Raw genomic sequence first — 25,890 nt, forward strand, 5'->3', positions numbered from 1 at the left:
ATGCAGCTGCATTCTGGACAAGCTAGAGAATTTTTAGAGACTTGTTGGGGCAGCCTGATAATAAGGAATTGCAATAATCCAGCCTTGAAGTAACAAATGCATGGACTAGTTTTTCTGCATCTTTTTGAGACAGGATGTGCTTGATTTTTGCAATGTTACGTAAGTGAAAAAAGGGCAGTCCTTGAAATTTTGTGGGAGTTAAAGGTCATATTCTGATCAAAGATAACTCCCAGATTCCTTTCAGTGGTGCTGGAGGCCAGGGCAATGACATCTAGAGTAGTTATATCATTAAATAATGTGTTTCTAAGGTGTTTAGGGCCAAGCACAATAACTTCAGTTTTGTCTGAGTTTAGTAGCAGAAAATTGCAGGTCATCCAGGTCTTATGTCCTTGAGGCATGCTTGGAGATTAGTTAACTGATTGGTTTCATCAAGCTTCATTGATAAATATAATTGGGTATCATCTGCATAACAATGAAAATTTATGGAATGTTCCCTAATATTACCTTAAAGAAGCATATATAAGGTGAATAGTATTGGTCAAAGCACAGAACCTTGTGGAACTCTGTATCTAACTTTTGTGTGCATGGAGGATTCATCCATAGTGTGTACAAAACTGAAATCGATCTGATAAATAGGACTTAAACCAGCTTAATGCAGTTCCTTAATGCCTGCGGCACTATCAACAAGATTATCAGGGACTAAACTTAGTATGATAATCTGATATTAGATTGTTTATTAATACAGTTTTAGATGATAGAGATATAATGTTTAAGAGTCCTCATTTAATTCTCCTACTTTGTTGTACTATTGCAGTGGTGGTGTTAATTTTTATTAGATTTTTATGTATGACTCCTCTTCTGTTTACTTTAGATTTTGTTGATTTGAGTGTTCAGGGAGCAGTTTCCATGGGGTTTTGGGTGGATAACTGTCCTAATAGAAGCGCAGAGAAGCGTGTAAGACTGCGGCTCTGCCTCCTGGTCTCAACTCTGAGTTGTCATGGTTTTCACCTACTAATAGACTCAGCCATATTTCTGGTTATGAGAGCAGCTCCATCCAAAGTGGGATGTATGCTGTATCTCCTAATCAGACCAGGTCTTCCCCAGAAAGCCCATGTCAGGTCAGGTTTGGCAGGGGCCCAGAGAAAACTACAGAATCCGACATTGTCTTTGCATATGTACACACATACAACATTAATTTTAGTGACCTCCGCTTGGCATAATTAGGAGACGTTACTTCTGATGTAATTTTACCATATTTACACTTATCCTTAGCCAGTAGCTTTAAGTGGGATTCTGTGTCACCCGCTCTGGCCCCAGGAACACATTTGACTATGGTTGTCGGTTTTGCTAACTTCACATTTCTCACTATGAAGTTGCCAGTAATCACAATTGGTTTCAGCTACTATGATGCTGAGTGGGGAGAACCTCTTAGACATGTGAACTGGTTGGTGGTGAGCCTTGGGCTTTTGTTTAGGGCTTTGCTTTCTTCAGACAGACACCCAGCCACCCTGGCTTCCCAGCAGCTCAGGAACTACCAGGGGAGTAGAAGCTACGCTAGGCCTGCACTGGCTACTGAGGGCTGGCTAACTACAGTAGGCAATGACCGGTTTTCCATGGTACGGAGCCAAGCTTCCAATTCACTGAGCCTCGCCTCCAACACTGCAAATAAACTACATTTTTTACATGTACTATTATCACTAAAGGAGGCAGAGGAATAGCTCAACATATGACACACCGAGGAAGAGAGTGCAGAGTGAGAAGGAGAGAGAGAAGCCATCACTAACTGCTAAGCTAAAGCAGCTAGCAGATCTGAATAGCGTGTAACCAACTATGGGTTTAGCAAGAAAGTCACTAAAAGAAGGAGAGTGCTAAGAGTGCTTTAGCAGAACTAGTGTAAGTTTAAATGTACAGCAGGTAGTGAAGAATATAGTAAAATTAACTGACTTGAGAGCAGCAAAAACGCTATCAGTAACATAACACGGAACTGAAATGAGACAATACGCTTACCGCAGCATGTCAGCACATCCGCACCACACCATTATTTGATTTATTTTTCATTGTAACTGCCAACAGGGCATTGCTGTATAACAGCTTGTACTATATGCTCAGGCAACCTTCCCTGTATGAATAAAGGTATAACTAGAAGTTTGTGCTGCAAACTTTTCCTGTGCCAGCAGTACTCTGCAGATGGTGGCACAAAAAACAGCATGTATAAAGCAGTCGCCACCGAGCAGAATAATGTACCATCTGTTTAAGCACTGTCACCCCCATGGCTTTGTATGGCTCCCAGCAAACATTCTGACATTGAGTTGTTGATAAGACGGCCTGCAATGACATTGAAAATGAAAATTGAGACAACATCTGTAGTCATGCTACCTGCATCAGGACCAAAATACTGTATCTTTCTGATATCAGCTCCAAACTGCCTACAAAGCTGATGTAATATAACTTTTTATCATGCTATGATATCATTTTATTAAAGAGTTGAACTTGATAAAATCAATGAACTGAATTTGGACACCTCCTGATCATCTCTGCCTGTCAAATGTTGCTCTGTATGCTGAGTCAAAGATTGCTCTTGTCATTTTAATGTGATTTTCCTCAGATTTTTCCTCAGATTCAGTAACAGAGAGATCTGGATCTGGGTGTGATTTTGCTGGTTCTGTAATCTCATAACACCTCAACCCTAGTTGGCCAGACTATATATTTTGTTGAGTTCTGTACTTACATTCTCCCAAATGTTTCCAACAATTTTCAAGCCCAGAGAAATCCGTAATTTTAATCAAGGTCCATTTCATTTGGTCACCTGTCAGTGGCGCCATATCCGCCAGAAGCTCTGTCATAAATTCACTTTTTATTCAGTTTTAAGCCACATTTTTACAATACATTTTTAGATCTTGGTTGTTTTTAACTATATCTTTAAACCAGATGAAGGATTTTAGTCATCAGATGTCTGGATCTTAAGTTATCAGAGAAACAAGCTGATCAAATGTTAGCAGCAGGTCAGCTCGCAGCCCCTCCGGTGTTTCGGTTTAACAAGTGACCATGTTAACTGACTTTCAGCTGGATGCGCCATGGTTGTCACAGTGATGGAGTCACGAACAGAACATGTAGTTATCTTCTTAAATGCCTTATATTATCTTAAAATGAATGTTCAGTACAGTATATATTCATCTTGCCCTCTTTGTCTAACATTATGTTAATTGAATGTGTCACCAATAAGAATATTTCTTAATGTTAAATGTTAGCTTGTCAAGAGTAGTTAGAGGAAATGCTGAACGTTGTTGCAGTATATTATTATGAGTAGTAGTATTATAGTATCCAAACTGATGATCACAAGTTAAACAGACGGTAGGCTGGTCAAACCGGGGGACCACACAATTTACACAATATTTACCTGAACATATTGTGTGTACACAATGACAAAGCAGGTTAATTGGTTGAATATGAGCCACTTTCCAGTTGAGGATAACTGTATGAAATCCAGATAGACTATAGCTGCACTGCGAACTTATAGCTACATTTTGTTTCCCACATTATAAGAAATGGTATGAGGTGAATGCTTCTTGCTGAGCACAGTTTAACTTACGTAAATGGTTTGTGTAGATAATAAACAAAGATATATATTGATTAACATAAATTTGGTAAGGCTTTGAGGAGCCAGCTGCCGTCACTACAAGCACCCAGCTGAGAGTCACCAGTTAACACGGTCACTCGTTAAACCAAAACACTGAACGTCCTCTGTCCGCTAAACAGCATTGGAGAAACACTGTTTTTTTTACATGAAACTGCTTTAGTCAGTGTTTTGGAGTGGAGGAGACCTCCTTGGATAATTTGGCTCCCAGTAAAAATCTCTTGAATGATGAACACTGAAGGAATCCTAACTGGGAGATGCCGTACAGCAATGGTGGGTGTTAAACAATGAAGACAACAACTCCCATGATCCCACGCTACTTCACAATATCATCAAACTCTGTCTTTTGTTACCGGCAGAAAATTATGTATTGTGCATTTAACATTACAGATCACTCTCTGATTGGTCCAACATAATTTCTGATAGAGCTTGGTTGATTCACAGTGAATGTTTGTCTTCAACATATCTGACAGAACATTTATATTGAATCATGTCTGTTTAAGATGTTTGTCATTAGGTGTTATTTGTTAATCTGTCATTTTAATAGACAGGTTGACATTAAACAATAAGACAGAAACATGTCAAGGCAGATTTCATTAGGTGTAAATGAACAGTAAAATTGTCGTGTATTAGGATTACATTATACCGTCATGAGAGCATGTAATAGTGTAAAAGCTGAAATTTGTGTGAAGCTTTATATGAACTCATGAGAATAACTCAGGGTTTATCAAATGAGACAACCAAACTTGCATTAAAAAAATACAATATTACTTCTTTTCTATGGCGTTTGCTGCTCATTCCCAACTCAGTACAGTGTGTGACATGACGATAAAGATTCAGTAGAAAGTTACATTCTGCTGGCGTTCTCTGAATCCCTTTTAATCTTTATGGTGGTTTTCTTGTGGAGATGTTTAAGGCAATTTCATCTATAGGAAGACATGACCTTTGAGAGGATATAAACAAACAATCATTTATTTTCTTCACTGCAGAGAAACATATAAAAAAATATGAATATTTTGACTTGGATGATACTTCAGGAAACTGCAACATGCTTGTAAACACTTTGAAAGTGCTTGAAAATGACTTGTGAAAACCTCTGAAGACAGCAAAGATAACTGTTACCGTAATGCATTTAAGCAGGAAATTGTATGAATTTTCAGCCTTCTATAGTGCAACTCTAGTTTCTAAAGACAGACTAAGCAGAGGGAAAAAAATATTCCAAAGCCTAAATCAAATGTTGGTCTTCTAACTGTTGAAAATTGGGCCCCTTGTAAGTCCAGCCACAGTTTCCGAATATGTTTGCATGGACTGTTTCCATTCTAACTCTCTCTAATAATGTGTCAGAATGCGCTGAGCTTTGAGGCGCAGCATTCAAACCAGAGGATCATTAGCAGTCAAACTAGGTCTTAAACGCTAAGCCAAAATAACGATCGTACTCCAGGAATGATCTGGGAACGACCAGCACATAGAGTCAGTCTCTCTTTTCTTCCTCTTCCTCTTGTTTTCTTTTAATCTGTGTTTTTACAAAGCAGTGGAGCCAGAGTCTTTGAAAAATGACCTGAGAGTGGAAGGCAGACAACAGCAAAAGAGAAACGAGGGGGAAGGGTTTTAGCGTCACATGGGTGAACTCAAGGGGCCACAGTATTAACGGGGAAAGGGCTTCAAAGCTGCTGGCGTCGCTCAGGGGCCCAGCCAGGAGAGAGGTGCTGGAGCGTGGGGTAAAATAGGCAGAAAGAGGAAGAGAAATGAAAGGGAAGCGAGAGGTGAAGGAAAGGAGAAGATGCTCATCATTCTTCTTGAGGTAGAAGTGAGGACTCTTAACTCAATGTTCAGTTTATCTACTTCCTTTCCTTCTGCAGGATCTAAAGATAAAGTCCTTGCACTTCATGCTCTTCATTAAAGTTATCATCTCTGACAGCTTTATATAAATAAATGTCAATTTCCTATTCTTTAACCCACTGCCATAACAACAGTGACTCTCTGTCACTGTTGTTTTTCCACATTATGTTTCACATGTGCTGGTCAAAACTCCCTGTAGCCTTTTTGCTCTGATATACAAGAAGTGATGTGTTTTACATTGACAGTTTGTCCGGAATTTGCAAGACATTTCCTTTTATCATTCAGGAGTTTTATATTAAAGATTGATATAAATCTTATGTCTGTGTAGAGCTGGAGCAAGGATGTGGTTAGCTTAGCTTAGCATAAAGACCAGGAGCAGGGTGAAAAACATAGCTACCAAGATGAACAGAGAAGAAACAACAAACTTGTGAGCTTTAGAGGTGTTGGTGGTTGTCTCCATGATATTAAGTACCAAGAAATCCTTCATTTGAGATCTTGTTCCAGAGATACACAAGTGGCGAAATTTAGTGTATGAACAGTAGTGTGCACAATTTAGGCATTAAAAGTAAAGTGAGGATGCTTGCAAAAATAATGTCATGAATAGTTTTTATTTATCTATTAACTTCAGGTTGTTTCTGTTTACTGAACTTGAAGTTCAGTAAACAGAAAATCAATATTTGCTGTGAGCAGCTTTGCCTTTTAATAGCAGCAGTTCTCCTTAGTATACCTGCACACAGTATTTCGAGGTACTTGGCAGGCTGGTTGTTCCTGCATCTTGGAGAAGTTGCCACAGTTCTTCTGTGAATTTTGGTGTCACAGCTGCTTCTGTCTCTTCATGTAATCCCAGACTGACTCCATGATGTTAAGATCAGAGCTCTGTGGGGGGGCATACATCTGTTGCAGGATTCCTTGTTCTTCTTGTTGCTGAAGATAGTTTTTTATGACTCTGGCTGGATGTTCGGGGTCATTGTCATGCTGCAGACTGAATTTGGGACTGATCAGATGCCTGTCTGATGGTACTGCATAATGATTAAGAAACTAAACATCTAAAGTGCCTAAAACTTTTGCACAGTACTGTATATGTATAGAGTTATATAGTTATATAGTGTTATAATGCAATTTTCTCATTATGTAAAACCTGGGTTGAACACAACTAGTATTTGATGTTCAACATCTACAATAAGAGAAACAGGATATCATCTGGTATTGTCAGTGCTGCCAGATGGAAAATGTTAAAGTATCATACCAGAGGCTTAAAATGATCAAATTTTGAGGAAAATTATTGTATGAGAGTCATAACCAAGAGAACACATGGGTGTAAATGTGTAATTTCAGAAAACAGATATTTATTGAGATGAACGACTAAAAAAATTGAAACTTATTGATGTAGTTATATGGTGCGTGGAAGGGGGTAGTTTTTCAGGACTCAAATAAAAATGTCCCAACACTGAAAACAAAAGCATAGCTGTTCAATAAACTAAAGGCTATAATGGAAAACTATAACAACATGAGTTGTAGCCTGTTCAGCATCTACATGGAAATTAAATAAATAACATGCTTACTTTATCAGCACTCCTTTTCTTTACTTTTTTACAGCAGTAAGCTATCTCTCATGTCGTGATCATGAGTCACATTCATCATCACAGCAAGCATGATTGGCTGGAAAGACATCACGTGAGAAGACATGCATAAATACAGATGTAGGATCCATATTTTACTATCCTGAGAAATGAATTAAAATGAGATGGCCTAGACTGATTACAAATACTAAGTGTCGCAAAATGATCAAATTATCGTACAGTATGGAATTTGTGGCATTATTGATCGCACAAAGGGCAAAATGGGCAACGCTGGATATTGTTATCAGGTCTGATAGAGCATACTACAACATGGACCCTTAATGATGCAACATACACTTTGGCTGCCATATTTGAAGTATACTATACTGTATATGTCTCCAGTCACAGTAGCTGTAAGAAGCTGACTGTGTTTCTAAAATTGGGACTAATCTGCATCAGAAGAATGAAATAAATATGTTTATTATCCTCACTGATTTGACCAAAATATATTTTCCACTGAAAAATAAAATAGTTTAGATTTGGAAAATTTCAACATGTTACCCACTGAAGCTGGTGAAGGTAACTGAAGGTGGATATGTATGCAGGAAAATGAAATTGCGGCGGAAAAAGCACTGAGGTCATTAAAGACAAAATGTTTCAGTCATGGACTTTCATCAGGCATCAAATTCATAATGTGAAACAACAGGGGGACCTAATCTCACATCAAAATGTTGTTGATGGAATAATTGTTTCAGGGGTTTGAGATTTGGTTCACCTTTTAGATTTGATTTTACAGCCAAAAAATGTGTTGTTTCACATTATGAATTTTAATGCCTGACAAATGTTCATGGCTGAAACTTTGTGTCTGTAACGAACTCAGTGCTGACACTTTGCATGATTTCTTCCCTCCCTTTAACATCTTACATCCTTACTAATCATTTCGGTCACTTTCTTCTACATTTGCACATCAGTAAAGATATCTACTAAAAACTTTTACTACACAAATAATTTGCAGCTGCACGTTCATATCAGCAATCTTTTACATTTGCTAGCCCGCTATGTGCAGTCTACAGTTCTGCTTCTTCATTGATCTCTGACAAGACTCAATATGCATTTTGCTGGAGGCAGTATCATTTAATTAGGTTGTCAATGGCAGATTGACAGTTCTCCTCATCACTGTTACATCAACATGAACCCTTTCTATATCTGTATGGGCAAACACACCGCTCACTGGGCTGCCATTAGGCTTTGCTTACATTCATTAAACTGGAAAGACAGGCAGAAATGTGAAAAGAAATATGGACCAATAATTACATTTCTAGGCTCTCTGTTTCTGTTTTGGGGTAACTAATGCATTCAGCCTTTCTGTGCACACATCCAGGTCTCCAGTATACCTCTGTCCTTGAAGGAAGAATAAAGTATTTTGAATTGAACTGAATGATTGCTTGGAAGTTTGTAACAGAAGTGTAAATCATCTCCATATATAGTGCCATATATATACAGTATATATACTTGGTTTCCCGTGGCTTTAAAAGCTAGAACTCAGTGATGTCTGGATGCAGTAATGCAGTGCTGCCTACTGATTTGGTTTTGTTCTGTTGTTCTGTCATGAGCGACTGGCTGGAGGCTGTTTAAGTGAGCGATGAGGAGCAGTGTCTGAATGAATGGGCTTCAGGGTGGCCAGGGTTGGAAAACAGATTCACAAGCATGTACACACACACATATATGCATCTACACACAAAGACAAGATACAGATGTCTCATACTCCCAACACAAAACTCTGCGGTCCTCACTCATTCCATCCCCCCCACCCAATCTCTCTGTCTTTTATCTCACCCTCTCTCCGTCTCATTTCTTGTCGCACTGCTTCCGGCTGTGTGCAAATTCATTCACTGTGAAAATGGGAGGCAGCTCCACGCCGCACAGTTTCATTTAGTCTTACATTCAGTTAGCCACAGAGTCCATGTATGCTGCTCTCACCCACATTTCAGATGAAATTAAAGATCTCTAATCATTCATGCAAACTGACACAGAAGTAATTCATTTCGTCACCAACATCACCAGTGTTGACTTTCTGGGGTTGTTGATTTGATGGTGTCCACCCTCACCTCGCTCAGACATCACGTCCGGTTTGCGTCTGCAGAAATTGTTTTGTGATTAACCAGAAAACTGACACTACTGTCAAATGCCTTTGGTCTTTGGTCAGGTTTCACTTCATTACACAGGAGGCTGCGTTGAAAATGAAATGAAAAGTCTGATGGACTTTTACTTCTACAACTGAATTTCAGGGGTCTTTGGACAGCTTATTGCTTACCCCTCAGTTGCATGTGGGATGACCAGCCAACTTTAAATACTGTACGAAATTATGTGTTTACTTAGTGCTGGGCGATATGGCCAAAAAGCATACTCAAAAAACACAGGTTATCCCATGGACTGCTATTACTATAACTAAGTATAGCATGGACATCCTTTTTAATAGCCAGTGTCAGCACCGACAGAGCAGAACCCATTAATTCATTTGCACCTGCTGTTTTTGTTTCTTGACATCAGCCTGATATCTGCGGACTGCTGCTAGCCAGTGTTAGCTAACCAGCAGGTAGAGACAAACTGAACCAAGTAGAACCTGCACTCTGTCCCGCTGACTCCCGTGGCTTGACCTCTCTTAACCAGAGATGATACCTCATCTTTTTTTTAGTTTATTTCTCTTGTAGAAGCAACAGTTCAATTCACAGCCTGAGCCGGCTGGCCACCTGGAGTCACAACGGTCTCATAAACTGTAGTGTAACTGTTAGTTTACTGTCATGACTCAAGACGGCTAATGTAGCCAGCTATGATCTACCTTTCTTCCTGACTAAAATTAACCCTTTTTGTAATAATTCAGTTTTTACAATGTAGACAATTTCCACATCACACACAAACAAAAATTCAATATATCACCCAGCCGTGTGTGTACTGTATTTGTACATCAGCTTGGATGAATGCAGATGTTTAACTGAACTAACCATTTTCCTCCCTCTTCTTTGCAGATGCGGAGCACTCGAGGTGTGTCTGTGTGGCCTGTTGGATTTGTGGGTGGCAGAGCGTATGAACGCCCCCTGGTGTCGGGGGGAAAAGTTGTGGGCTGGTACACCGGCTGGAGACCGGACCGCCCTTTCGCCACCGACATGGCAGGTATGAGCAACACAAAAAACACCATTTTGTTAATAAAACTGATTGTAGATTTTCTTTTTCGTTCTACCAAAATAACCAGAATGTTCATAATCCAAATCACCTTACACACAACCCATGTGTTGACAATATTTTTGTCAGTCCTAGAGGCAGTGCTTAAAAGTGTAGTTAGACATTTTGGGAAATACAATTACGTACTTTTTTTGCAGAGTTTGATGTGAAAGTCGATACCACTCTCACAGACATGAGTGTTATTGATCTTCTCATCTATTTCCCAAAATGTCAAACTAGTCCTTCAAAGATGGCAATGACGGCTGTTATCCTTCCTCTATTCAACACTTCAAAACTCAAAAGGCAAGACATCATAACATATCTTGCAGGGCATCTCAAGCTAATTCAAGACAATGCTTTAGAGGAATTGATTAGTATTGGAAACAAATGAAATTGTTTTACTCAGCCTGCACAACCTCTTGTTTCTTTTCATTAAAAGCTGGAATAAAATCCTTCAAATGGATCAGTTGTTATCTGGAGGTTCAAACACAGTGGGTGAAACAGTGAGAAAGGAGTGGTTTGTTTGAAAAAGTAGGCGTTTGTAGAGAGTTTATTGTAGTTACTCTGGTTCTGTTGTTATACTGCAGATTAGCTGTTTAGGAAATAATGGTGTGAATGAAATCTTGTTCCCCGTTTTTGTTCCCAGTGCTTTGTATAAACCTCAAAAAGCCTTTATTGATCAGGTCATTGATTAGTGAACGGTTAAAGTCAACTTGACTGTTTTGGTCTGTTGGCTTTCATCAGACTAGAGAACAAACAGAAAACAATAAGCAGTGCTCTTTCTTTCTATGAGTTTACCTGAAGAGATCAGACAGCTTTTCTATTGAGCTTTTGTTTTTTCATGGATTAATTTGCCATAAAATGAGATATGATCTTTCCAATTTAATGTTCTGTTACTCCTCCACACAGGAGCTCCTGTGCTACTTTGCTTGATTGTTTATTCCTGATATAAATCACAAAGCAGGGTTGCAGAGTCTCGTTGAGCAAAACTGTGCTGAGAGGCGACACATTAGACGGAATCAGAGTTTAAGGAACCCTGCGGCCTTAAAATGAAAGCCTGAGACATCAGGAAACTGAACACTTTATGTGTTCTGAATACAGCCCGTTGTCTCAGAAAGACTCCCCAGGCCTCAATATAAAGCCCAACAAGTCTGCCCTGCACTCTTAAACCAGTTCAGCACATACAACAGTGACTTCTATCTATACTGAGAGGCTTAGAATCATCTTTAAAATTATTTCATTTTTCAGACTTATTAATGATCTTGAACCTCCTATGATGGCTTCATTTCATTTTTTCTTGCCTTGCTGTTAGTGCGTTTGCTTTCTAAAATAACTGTAGTGTTCACAATGTTGCAACTTATTTTTTATGAAATTCAAAACCCAAAGGCTTTTACATTGTCTGACTGGACAATTCGACCTAATCAAGGAAAGTTTTATACATGGTGATTTTTTCCCATCATTTTATCACATTAACATGGGAAGTACATTATACTACTTATATTTCTATCCATTGTATTATATGCACATTTTGAATTGACACTAAGACCTGAAGCAGGCATCTAAGCATCAACCTAAATATTTAAACTAAGTTGAGGTAAAAAAAAAAAAAAAACATGCCATCCACGTTAGTGGCTGTGTGAGGCACGATGTTAGCATCCATGCTAACATCAGCATGAATGCTTACGTCACATGTTCACAATGACAATGCTAACAAGGTGATGCAAGCATGTATAATGTTTACCATGCTCACAATCTTAGTGCATTAGCATGCTAACAATTGCTAATTTGCACTTAACACAAAGTACAGCTGAAGTTGATGTGAGTGTCATTAGCTCTGGAGGTATTTGGTCAAAGAATTGGACCAATAAAAATTTTGACCTGATAAAGGCACATGAAATTTCATAACAATCCATCCAGTAGTTATTGAGACATTTCACTGAAAAACCACAAATATCTACCTCATGATGGTACTAGAGGAAAATTCAGGGGATCACCAAAGTCATAAGGATTCATTGTGTGGTATCATGAATGCCTGTACAAAATACAAATTTTGTTCCAATCCATCCAATAGTTATTGAAATTTTCCATCTGAACCAAAGTAGCGGACTGACCAACATAGGAAAATGTTTGTCCACCATAACAATTTTCAACTGTGACAATATGTCAATGTTGTACAGTATTTACAGCTTGCACAACCCCCAAGTGGCCAAAAATCTATTAATGCTGGTTTAAACAAGTGGTTTTAGTTGTTAGTTGTTGTTAGTTTAATCTTACACACTCAAACAAAAGATGCTCATGCTCAAACAAAACCAAATTACTACAAGGAGCGATCAACCTTTAGGATGGGGTCAATCTAAAATCAAACTCCACAACAATACTGCAGGGATATGAATGCATTTGGTTAGGTAAGCCCATTTTTAGATGGAGTCCAAATTTTTCTTGTCGTTATTATTGTCCTAATGGAGAGTGAAGACTAAGCAAACATCATCATAAATCTATTTACATCTCCACATCTCCAGTGTAAAAATCCAATCAGAGGAGCACTGAGCACCAATGTTCCCTCTGACCTGAGAGAAAACAATTCATCACACTGACCAAATAATAATACCCTGTCAGTCAGCTCTCATTATTCCACTTCACCCACACATATACTGCGTTCAGACTCTGATGAAGCCTGTTTTTGTTGGTAAATAATTCTAAATGTAGAAGTGTTGCATTTCAGAGGGTTTTACCATAGATACAAATGATGATTGCATGCCTACTGTATATCTTTCCAAACACATATGTCGAAACAGCCGGGGGCACTGCTGCAGAGCACACATGCACTCACACTCTCTCACACACATGCACAGGTCTGCCCTTGGGATTATTGTTAATTAAACCGTGATATCAAGAGTTAGCTTCTCTATTTCTTTCCTCCACCTTTCCTGCTCCACCACGGGCAAGATCTCATCCCTACATCCTCCCCCCAACCATCCCATTCCACCTAATCTCCCTCTCTCACTCACACAGACAAACACACACATACACATACACACACTGTAATTATCAGCCTTACTTTTACACTGCGCTATATAATTACACTGTCAATTTGCACCACTAAGATTTACTGCCACGGCTGTATTACGCAGCATTTTTTGCTTTAAATTCTGTAAAAACAACAATGGCTGCACTGTGCAAACGGCCCAAACTTTATTCACTCTTAAATTATTATTCATAGGATTTACAATGGGGTGTCTGCAGAGCGCTGAGTGAGTGCCAGTGCGTGTCCTAATAGTATTGTGTTATACAGCGCTGTATTGTTAGCAGACCACTAAAGCCTCCCATCTACTGCTCTGTCTCATTTAGCCAGACACAATGGAGCCTGGACAATGATGGTGTGGAGTACTATTCACCTCAGTGTGTGTGTGTCTGTGATTATACACATGTGCACACCCACACACACACACACACAATTTCATCATGCATCTATTGGAAAGACACGCAGGAACACACCTGCCAGCATTTGAATTGATACAAGTGGACAGGCATACATGTTCCCAGACACGGACACACATGCATACATGCAGTTTTCCAAATGCACATTAGAGCAGAATCTCTGCAAAACAGGGCAACACACTCAATATACACAAAAATGCACACACAAAAGACACACCAACACAAAGATGGTTGTACCTTGAAGTGGTACTTGTGCCTTGGGAGTATTCCTGAGAAGGGGACATGAAAGTGTTTAACCCCCAGTAACCCCAGTGTTTATACCCTGCTCCTGAGATGGTGAGATGAGAGCGAGAGAGAAGAGGAGGATAGAGACAGTGTGCAGGAGCAGTTAAAGACAAAGCAAATACCCATCATCCTGCACTGAGGTACTGTAGTAAGCTCAGTTCAGCTAAGCACGTAAGATGAACTGAACAGAGAACTAAAAATTGTAGATCATAAGTCCTTGGAAAATATTAGTACAATTCAGTCAAAACGCTCATGTCAAGGGCTTCAGTGTTTATTGCAACAATAACACACATTTTGTAATTCTTGCTGTGTTCATGTGATGCTCTGGAACAAATCTAAGCATGCTTGACACAGACTGTCCCTGAGTTCACAAAAACACATTTGGACAGTAACCTTCAAAATTTACAAACAACTAAATGTAGGAGGAGGCGGAGGGAGTTAATGCTGAAAGCAAGCGGTGGTGAAGCAGCAAGAATGTAGAGATCAGCGTTGGTGTATGCACCAAATGTTCATTCTTAACTCGTTACATTACTACATTTCTTCCAGAGCTTTCAGCCACATCTCGTGGTCTTTATCAGTGACTGAAGTATAGAACGTTGAGAGGTGGCTAAGTGCTATAGAAAAAGTCTACTAAGTAGACCTGAGTTAAGAACAAACTACGATATCTAAGGTCAAGAATGAACCTTCAAATTTAGATTTATATGAAACACCTCATGTTAGAGATAAGTCACCAATATCTATAGTTGATTGGTTCTCCGTGCTTGTTTGAACTACCGCAAGGCTTCATTTTTTTGTTGATGGAGTAATCTTCCATATATCAATTTCATACATTTTCCATCACTCATCCGGGTCTGAATCACAGTGGCAGTGGGCTAAGCAAGGCAGATGTCCTAATCCCCACTCACGTCCTCAAGCTCCTCTTGAAAGGTCTCAAGATGTTCCAGGACCAAATGAGATATGTATTTATTTCAGCTTGTTTGGGTCTTCCTGGCGTCTCTTCCTAGTCGGACATGCCTGCAAAACCTCTAAAAGTAGGCACCCAGGAGGTCCTTACTAGATACCCAATCCACCTCAACTGGCTTCTTTTGATACAAAAGAGCAGCGGTTCTACCCTGAGCTTCCTCCAGATCTCTAACAGTGATCCCAGCCTCCCTGCAAAGGAAACTCATTGTGGCTGCTTTTATCTGCAATGTCATTCTTTTGGCCACTACTCAAAACTCATGAGCATAGGTGAGGGTTGGAGCATAGATAACCTGTTAATTCAGTTCGACAGTCCGGTCCAATCCACCTGTCGATCTCACATTCGGTCTTACCCTCACTTTTGAACAAGATCTTGAGATATTTGAATCAAATCTGTAAAAATCTGTGCGTCCCTCATTTTACATTCCCCTAGTAGACTGTAGAAAAACAAAGAGGTAGTGTCTGTCATGTCACCCATGGGTTTCTGAAGGGACATTGTTTTGGAGGCCTGGAATTATGTTTTACTACTTGTGGCCATCTTGGAGCTAGAAAATCCAGAATCCGTGTGGAGCTAAGAAGGGACAAGTGAGCAGCAACCACTATGGCTGACTGTGAATACCTGTAAATCCATCAAACATACCCTAAATATACGTAACCCTGAAAGGAGCAAAAGTTCTTTGGAATCAACACACAGACACATTTAAAGAAGGGGACCCTTTGAGTGGAAAAAATAAATGTCTTCAGAGAGAAGTTGGGATGGTTTTTGAATAGATTTCAATACACAAGTGGTTTATTGGACCTATAGCCTAGTGACCATTAGATGGACATTGGCTTCACTACTCCGAGGTGGTAGTTCCTGTTTGATTTTGTCTCAGTCATTGGTTCCAGGTGCTCGTTGCCATGGTGTTTTTCCACCGCACGTCCCAGTGGTCACCCGTCAATCAAACTGTGTGGGTGGCACTGTGACACCTCGCTCCTTGAGTTTTCAGTTGTCCTTGTCTTTATTCAAAACAAACAAGTGGTCACCCGTCAATCAAACTGTGTGGGTGGCACTGTGACACCTCGCTCCTTGAGTTTTCAGTTGTCCTTGTCTTTATTCAAAACAAACAAGAAGCCTGTCTGTTGGAGGATCTGCTAAACATCTGGAGTGGATCCCACTGTTGATAGAGGTTACCAAACAGTTCATTTAGTTTACGTGTATCATTTAATTCCACGTGTGACGGCTGCTAAGTGTGCTCACTTCTTTTTTTTGCCTTGGCAGTTAACTCTTCTATTTCGCATCACCCTCTGAACTGAAAATGAATAACAGAGCAATGGGCAGCAACAGCGACAGAAAGGAAGTATAGAGGGAGGAAACCAAATTAAATTGGCTGCATGCTCACATGTAACCCTAGAGGACAACAGTACATCACATGGTGCCCTCAGGCTATCAAAGCTTCAGGTTACACTAGAGTAAAATAAATCAATAAAGCAGAGTTAACCAGGCAGTGTTTTCAATCTCATTTCATTTTTTAAAATTTATTCCTCTTCAAACTGCATCATGTACTGTATGTTTCATATCATGTCTGACACATCTTCCCATTCCTTGAATGAGAAAGTGTGTCTAAACTTTTGACTGGTACTGTATATCTAAAATGTTTATCTCCTCTCCTTCATCTCTTTTATCTCAAAAACATGGTGATCTCCTAGGTGCCCAGTAAATTTCATGACAACTTGCTCATCAAATTTTGATCTTTCTGGTGCTGGTGATGTTACCAGAGGAAAAGTCAGGGGGATCCCCAAAAACATTATTGAGATTATTGAGATTTTTGAGATCAGTTGTCATGGATTAAAGTGCTGGTCAATGGGAAATTTTCACCGGGTGGAACTATGGAACTAGGAACTATGGATATCCAACTTTGACAACTGACTCTCTGTCATCAGCAACTGCAGGCCTGCAGGATAGCAGGACAAAGACTTGACTGTAAACTTAAAGCTTACATACATGAAAAAGCATGAACAGTGTACAGTATGTGGCATCGAAATACCCCATGTACACCTGGTATTAACATGCAATCAGGATCTCGATATCTTATCTGGATAAGGAATAGAACATATTAATGCTGTGTCCACTATGTTCACCAGATAGTCACTAACTGTTTCTGTTTGCAGTTTGGTGCTGAGCAGGTAGTGTATAGCTTTTAGAGCTTTTTCTTTGAAAACAGGTGCCTGCTGCAGGCAAAAATGACACCATGAGAGCACTGAGAATACACCACAACAGTAAAGTTGCAGCCACACAGCTAAACAATGAGCTAAAACTTGTTATAAAGCTCCATAAAGCTGAGGGGAGCTGCAGAGTCACTGATAATTCTCTGTAGGTTCATCACTAAGAGCCACACACAACACATTACACACATTGTTATTAGAAAAATATTTATTATAGCCGCTTTAAATTAGAATACTTTTAGGCCAACAAAATAATAAATAAAGTCTTCAGCAGTGCCTTCAGTACATGGAGAAGGCTTCAGACCTTCATTTTGGTTTTTAGTTTCTGGTCAAAATTTTCTGAGAGTGGTGTTGGAGGGAAACATGACCTCAGTATTTCAAAAATCCTGTCTACAGTGTTGAACTGCTCCCTCAAGACTATCCTGCATCACTTCTCTGGACCTGGGTCACACCATGTTTGTTAACAAGTCTGCCAGCTATGCCTACCTAGTTTTCATATTGATATTCGATCAAAATGCAGGCTGAATCAAGAAGCAAGAATGCTTAGTCATACCAGGTGTGAATGCAAAGGCCCCATACTCAACGTATAAAGTAACCAGATGCATCTTGCATGCTATTACCAGACGTAAATGGGGTCTGACTAGCTATTAATGCAGATCAAGGTAAGTTGAGTTGTACAAACATTTTAAATTCTATGCAACTACAGGTAGATATTTTTCTCCAAAATGGCAATGTAGTATTTTGAGGATGAGCTCCGCATGCAATAGATACATGCAGTCATATAGGTCAGCTAGAGTGGGTCAGGAGTAAAGTGGGACAAGTTAGTGCAGAGTCTGGACAGTAGCGTCTTGGGTAAACATGGCTTTATTTCAGCTGTGATCTCCATATCACTGAGGCTAGCTGCAGGTCAGCAGATGTATATCTAGTAATTGCTCTCATATCTATTTGCTCCACCACCTGAGCTGCATTTATCTCTGTGATTAGCCTGCAGTATCGCACACAGAGCAGTAATAAGCTGGATATCAGCGTAACCTAATAACTGTATAGGTATTCTGTAAAGTTCTCTGTATGGTTTTTGTAACTCCTTTAGTGTTTCAATTAGTTTCACAGACAATAATACCCTAAAATGTCACAAAAAATTGTCAAATTAAAATGTAGTGGACATCAGTATAACCTCCAATCTATAAACATCGTTTCTGTATAAGTCAATCTGGTGTGTATATTTGTGTCTGTATGTGTGAAGGTGAGAACAGGATGAAGAGAGTGGGTGTGTCTGTGATGGCTGACCTGGCCTAAAATGTAGAAAACTTAACCACTATAAGGGGATGATAAGCCAAATCCATTTGCATGTCTACATTTTCTCTCTTTGTGACCCGCGCTGACTCTCACATTACTCAGAGGACTGCGGTCTGCTAGCCATGTGTCAGTACCTCGGCATAGCTGCAGCCTAGAAAATGCTGCTTAGCCAAGGGGAGAGGGAAAATAGAGGAGGTGAGGATGGTGAATTACTGGGGTTGAATTCCCACACTAACACATTGATTGCCAAGGCGTGCCACCCACTAACGATTTGCATAAATAAATATTCAGTAATTATGCAGAGAACTTGCGCATGGAGGATCGCAACCATTTCTGAAAATATCCTCCTGTAATGCTCAAAACTAGAAACTTTAATGTCTCTACTGCTCCCTCAGTGAAATTCTGTTCTACTAACTGCACCCACACTTTCATTTTTGCTTTCTTGATTGGGCATTTAAGGACTATACTCTGTGTTTTTATATGTCTTAGCCAATTTATTACAAATTACAGATAAATTACACCACTGGTATTGAGATTTTTCAATATGTTGTTCCTGCCATCCAGACACCGATTTCAGTTTGTATGGAAATCAACTTGCAGAGACACCTGATTGTATCCATCCGCCCAGCACTTCCGTTTAACTAGTAACCTCACTCAATCAATCAATCAATCAGTTTTTATTTATATAGCGCCATATCACAACAGAAGTCATCTCAAGGCACTTTTCACATAGAGCAGGTCAAGACCGTACTCTTTAATATACAGAGACCCAACAATTCCCCCATGAGCAAGCACTTGGCGACAGCGGTAAGGCAAAACTCCCCTTTAACGGGTAGAAACCTCAAGCAGAACCCGGCTCTTGGTGGGCGGCCATCTGCTTTGACCGGTTGGGCTGAGAGAGAGAAAGGGGGAGGGGGGACAGAAGAAAAAAATCACAACAACAACAACAACAAGCACGAGCAGCAACAGCCAGGGAAGGATGCCATCAGGACTGTGAAGGACCGCGAAGGTTCGGCCCGGGACTCAGGTTTTCCTGTGAGATGAGAAAGCACAAAAAAACTCTGAGGAAGAAGCAAAGTTAGTGACATGCATTGATGTTACATGAATGCATACAGATGGAGAGGAGGAGGAGGAGAGAGGAGCTCAGTGCATCATGGGAAGTCCCCCAGCAGTCTAGGCCTATAGCAGCATAACTAAGGGCTGATCCAAGGCGAGCCTGGTCGGCCCTAACTATAAGCTTTATCAAAAAGGAAAGTTTTAAGCCTACTCTTAAACATAGAGAGGGTGTCTGCACCCCGGACTGAATCCGGTAGATGGTTCCATAGAAGAGGAGCCTGATAGCTGAAGGCTCTGCCTCCCATTCTACTTTTAGAGACTGTAGGGACCACCAGTAAGCCTGCATACTGGGCAGTGTTCTAGTGGGATAATACGGTATTATGAGATCTTCAAGATATGATGGTGCCTGACCATTAAGGGCTTTGTAAGTTAGGAGAAGGATTTTAAATTCTATTCTAAATTTTACAGGAAGCCAATGTAGTGAAGCTAAAATGGGAGAAATGTGGTCTCTTTTTCTAGTTTTAGTCAGAACACGTGCAGCTGCATTCTGGACCAGCTGGAGAGTCTTTAGAGACTTGTTAGGACAGCCTGATAATAAGGAATTGCAATAATCCAGCCTAGAAGTAACAAATGTGTGAACTAGTTTTTTCTGCATCTTTTAGGGACAGGATGTGCCTGATTTTTGTGATATAACGTAAGTGAAAAAAGGCAGTCCTTGAGATTTGATTTATGTGGGAGTTAAAGGACATATCCTGATCAAAGATAACTCCCAGATTCCTTACTCACTGTGATGACAAGAGTCCAGGAAGTTTCCACTTGTAACTCCCCCAAAAAGGACAAATTTATTTTTACATTTCTGTTTGTGTACGAATTAAATAAATCGTGTTTTTTTAAAATATATTTTTGGGCATTTTATGCCTTTATTAGATAGGGACAGTAGAGAGAGATGACAGGAAATGAGGAGAGAGATGGGTAATGACATGCAGTAATGTGGTATGCATCTTAACTAGGCCACTGAAGGACATCATATATACCATGTTAATTAGTAAGCTTTACAAGTGCTGGTAGGCAGATTGTTTAACTTTGGACAGAGTTAGGCTAGCTGTTTCCCCCTTTTTCCGGTCTTTATGCTAAGCTATGCTAATCACCTCTCAGTTCTAACTTTGCACTTAACACTCTGACACAAGAGTGGTATTGATCTATAATCTAACTTCTCCTCTAACAAACAGAGCTCAAATATGCAATTAGGAGATGAGGAGATTCATTTTCTCCACAAAGCAGTGTGTTGTAAAAGTTGTATACTAGATTGTGAAATTGAGCTCAGTTAATAAAAGGTTGTTAAGCATTGTTAGCTTGCTCACTAGCCTGGCCAATTTAGCTAAGCAACTGATGTTACATTAATATTACACTGTATAAGCCTCAAGGTTTAACTTGTGAGCAAAGACATGTTTACAACAAGGCAGTGAACACTGACCCACTGTGACAACTGGTTTTCTTATGTTTTGTTGATTGACAGAGAGAGCTTTTGATATAATTTTACTGTAAAATACAAACCACATAGCAGAAGTGTGAATTTCAAAATGGACTCCTGAATGTTTCAATGGTGCAGAGTTCATCTCCCAAGTAATTAATTTCAAGTTAAATTTATGTGAATGCAGGTCTATTTCTCTATTCCTTTTCCTGTCTACTGACTCAGCAGGAAGGCTGAGAGAGTTACACAGCAGGCAGAATGAAAGAGAGAAAGTGCTGATGGGATTTGTTTTCATCCCAGTGGGGGTGTCCTGAGGCTGCAGTGTGGGGTCTTAAAGGGAAATGCCACACAGGACAAGAAATCATACAGACTATGCAGAGTATATCTGAACCATCTAGTGAATATTTGTGAACAGGAACACCTTCAACATGCTGAATGTTGACTGGAAGTTAAAACAGCCAAAACTCACTTTAGATCAGTAACAATAATTAGTAAGCTCTCTAACTTTTAGTTCTCCAACAATTTATCCTTTGGTTATAAGGGTATTCACAGTACTGAGAATCAGAGACTAGTCTACATGCATACAAAGAGATTTTTAGCCATGCCATAGCGACCAGGCACAATGTCTGCTGGTCCAGAGTGAAATATCCTGACAAATATTTGGTGGATCATCTGGTCAGAAGTTTAATTTGTGCTATACAATTGACATTCATGCCAGCTTTTCTTTTTGTTTACTACAAAAATGTTAGCATGCTAACACATTAAACTAAGATGATGAGCTTGGTAAACATTATAGTATAATATTATACTAAAGCAAAGCACGTTAATATTTTAAGTATATGAGCATGTTAGCTGCCGACGTGAGAATTTAGCTCAAAGCAGCGTTACATCTAAGCACAGACTCACATAGCTGCTAGCATGGCTGTATACTGCTGTAGTTGACTTAGTATTTCTAGAGAGAGGTTGAGGCTTTTTGAATGGGGGTCAGTTGGAGCATCTAGCGGCCGTCAGTGACATTGCACTTTAAGGGACTCCCACATTGGCTTTAGCCTCAAGCCGTGGTAGTTGCCTCTTGGGTGGAGGACATACTCTCAGGAGCACCACATGAAAAATGTCTGCCGACTAACTGAACAACAAATATTATAAAAAGGTCAATCACACTGAGCTGTGGGCCAATTACCAGCATTAGTCAGCTTTGAAAGAGGTCTGACAATCACCAGTTTTATGTTTTCAAAACCGATGGCTTATAGAGATCCACAGAGGCCAGAGTCCTAAATTTTACGAGCATCAGTCAATAAAAATGCAAAATGACTTAATGTGGCAACAACAATCATGCCACACAGACAAACTGCCGACTGTTGGCAGAAGAATAGAGACCAGACAAAGAGGGACAGAATATTTACTCAGTGTTCATCGATGAGGTGTTTCTGTATTTTGTCCCTTCAATTCTTTGTTTTTTTCCAGCATTATTCACAGCTCTGTCTCTGAACAGTTTGCTCCATCAGTAAGAGTCAGCCAGAGGTGGGGGCAAAAAGATGTAAAAGAGACTCATCATGTGTCACCTCCACAGTTCTGCCCTGGGGTCAGACAACACATCGGATGTGTGAATGATGTGTTCGTCACACACACACATTGATGAGGACAAGGTTAAAGTACAGCAGCAGGGTTTAGCTTTAGCTTTTGTGTAGTCATCTTTGATTTTCCAATGCAAACACATGATTTGGGTCATTAATTGCAGCAATAGAACTGTTTTTTGTTTTTTTTCCGAATCTCACAATCAGAATTACTTTTCAACCTTCAAACATATTAATGGTTCTCAGACCATTAGAGTACTTTTTGCTTCCAAAGTAATTAGGTAGTGTCAGATAGCCAGTTATCCCCCACAGTTACCAATTGTTCTAATCAGATTGATTAAATGTGAGTGCAGACCAACCATTAAACCCACCTCTGCTTTGGAATCATGAGTATTTTGACTTCCCTCTGACTTTCCTCTCATGCTTTTCTAAACCCTTCCTTCTCATCTACAGTGCAATTATCACAGGGGAATGGTAGACCCCTGTGGTAAATGAATTTCATATCAGCCATATCATAGTCATTAGATACACTAACGCACTCCATCATTTTCTGGTGTGATTATAATAGTCTCATAATGTGCTTTTAATGCATGCTGGCTAACCTCCTCACCCTTTCTCTGCTTTTGTCCCCTCACTTCCTCTTCTTCCTCCCTGCGTCCTCTCCCTCAGGTTTCGCGGTGAACCTCCAGGTGATCCTGGCAAACCCGAGGGCGCAGTTCAAGCGGCGTGGCTCCCAGCCGGGGATGCAGGAGTCCGACTTCCTAAAGCAGATCACCAAGGTCACTGAGTTGGAGCCCAAGGCCAACAATTGCACCCGGGTTAGTAACTAAGGTACCACTGTTACCGTGGTAACAGATTGAGTATACTCTTAACTATGCAACAATGTGGGTCAAGGGCCTCATTTGACATGAGCGAGCATCTGTGCCATCATGAAAGCAGCTCACAGCTTCATGCTGAAGTCAAGGACATTTGCCATTTGTTTCATATAATGCCAGTCTTCGTCTCTTAGGGCTGTAAACAAATATGAATACATACAGCATTGGAACTTTTGCAGTTATATTTTTCTTTTCCTCCACTGACCTGATGTACACAGTTTGGCATCAACATCACACTTCTTCTCAGAGTCATAACTCAGTCAAATCTAAACACACTGACATCATACACACATTGATAAATCACTCTCGACAGTGGTGACAGGATCTTAAGATCTTGGCTCAGTGTCATCAGATTCAGATTTTTTCTTAAGTATCAAAGTAGTCTAGGTGATTGATGTCTATACAGTGCAAACAGGAACTGATAGTTCATGGAAAGCAGTGTGATTTTCCCTGATGCAGGTGTGTGAAAATTTATATAAATATGCTATAGGCTGAAAACACAAAGGTGTAGACAGTTTTAAAGGACGGGTTCACAATTTTTCAAATCTGTCTCAAAGTAATAGGCAGGAGCCCAAATGATCATTGAAACAGGTTCTTCTTGCTTTAATCATCCCTCCTGTTCATACTGATCATTAGAAGATCCCTTCATAATGCATTTACAGTGTAAGTGATGGGGGACAAAATCCACAGTCCTCCATCTGTGCAAAAATGTATTTAAAAGTTTATCTGAAGCTAATGTGAAGCTTCAGATTCCAAATGAGTCAAATCAAGTAAATATCTTTCAATGTTACAGTCTTTTTAGTGCTAAAGTTCCTCTTTTTGTTACTATACTTCCACCACAGCTCAACAGGGAAACACAAAGAGGGAATTTGATACTAAAAAGACTGTAAATGTGTCAGATATCCACTTGATATGACTAACTCAGACTGCTGAAGACTCATATAAGCTTCAGATAAACCTTTAAATACATTTTTTGACAAAATGACTGTGTGGACACACTGTGGATTTTGGCCCCCATCAGTTACATTGAAAGCACATTTGAAGAGGATCTTTAAATAGTCAGTATGAACAGGAGGAATGATTACAGTGAGGAAAACCTCTTTCACTGTTCATGTAGGCACCTGACTGTTGTTTTAAGACACACTTGAAGAATTGTGAACCTGTCCTTTAACTTTGATATTCAGTTCATCCTCAATAACTTTTCATCAGTTTTCACCAGATGAGTTGGTCAGTGTAGGATTTTGTGTAGAATGTGCACTTCAAACCAAAACATAGTGCATACACAATTTACATGTGGCCTTACTTACATGAGCTATTTTGGCCCAATGCAATTCTGACTGTACTCTCACTTTTAAAACCTCCTGTTCTATTTCAATTATTCATTTCTGCCCAGATCCTCAACAGTTATACAGCTGAGATTTAGAGTTTAGATTGACTTTCTTTCTTCCTCTGAAGGCAGGGTTCAAATACAAATCACACTGTATTATTTGATTAATTTAGGTACATGGTTAAAATGATATGTTATTTGGTATATTTTGTGAGCAGCTAAATTTATTCATGCACTTATGAGGAGTATAAATGCCAGTAGAAAACCATTTTACAAAGAAAATTAAGCAGTGTACACAATTTGAAAAACAATTTCTAAAAACCTCCAGTTTAAGCTCCACTATAAATTCAAATACAGATATTTTATTTTTATTATATTCAGAGAGTAGCTTTGCCTTACACCCCTAAATTCATGCATACTCGTGCCCTCACACTTGTTTTTTAAGTGCTGACAGTCATGTCTACATTTCATTTAAACAACAAGGAAATATGTGGTTTGATTACAAAGGGCGGGGGTGATCAGTTATATAATAAGTATGTAATCAAATTGCTCTGACCTGCATATTGGAGATGGATGACACAGACTGGGGTTTAATAAAAGCACAATTTATCAGTCTTAATCTATTGTGTGTGTGTGTGAGTGTGTGGGGGAGATATTAAACTGCAGTCATAATAAAGGCTACCATCACAGCAGTAACTAACCATGGGGCATCTCTCCCTGCTATTGGCAGCATGAATGCTTTAAGCTCGTGGCGTAGTCTAAACTTAGACACACACAGCTTGAATTGGATAGAAATGGTGTTATAACGCTATCAATTCTAGTTCTGTGCTTAGACAGCTTAGATCGATGCAGCTCATCTCAAATCACCACAGCCCCTGTTGGCACTTGGTTTTATGAAGCCACTCATCCTCTTGACAACCATCACAGAGCCGCCATAAAGGACTTTTGTGAGAAATGGATTCTATTACTTCTTTTTTTATCTTTCAAGGCGTACGTGAGCTAAAAGTGTCACGTCCCCAGTTGTTCCAAACAAGCACCAAGTCTACAAGTCTCAATCCATTTACAGGTGTTTAAGGGTTATTTTAAAAACTGCTTTGTAAATTCCTTTCATGATCGTGTTTTTGGCTATATTGGTGATTGTATTGTTGGTCC

The 25,890-nt window shown here is 39.7% G+C and overlaps 1 protein-coding gene across 1 annotated transcript in view; it reads left to right on the forward strand.

The window, feature by feature from the left end:
- b3gat2 (beta-1,3-glucuronyltransferase 2 (glucuronosyltransferase S)) overlaps window positions 1-25,890 on the forward strand; it is a 54,627-nt gene that overhangs the window by 18,456 nt on the left and 10,281 nt on the right. The window contains exons 2-3 of the mRNA XM_044372804.1: window positions 10,059-10,203; window positions 23,206-23,354. Of these exons, the coding sequence (XP_044228739.1) occupies window positions 10,059-10,203; window positions 23,206-23,354 (294 nt within the window). The remainder of the gene's footprint in view (window positions 1-10,058; window positions 10,204-23,205; window positions 23,355-25,890) is intronic.

This window comes from Thunnus albacares, chromosome 14 (assembly GCF_914725855.1).
Source record: "Thunnus albacares chromosome 14, fThuAlb1.1, whole genome shotgun sequence".
Lineage (NCBI taxonomy): Eukaryota > Metazoa > Chordata > Actinopteri > Scombriformes > Scombridae > Thunnus > Thunnus albacares.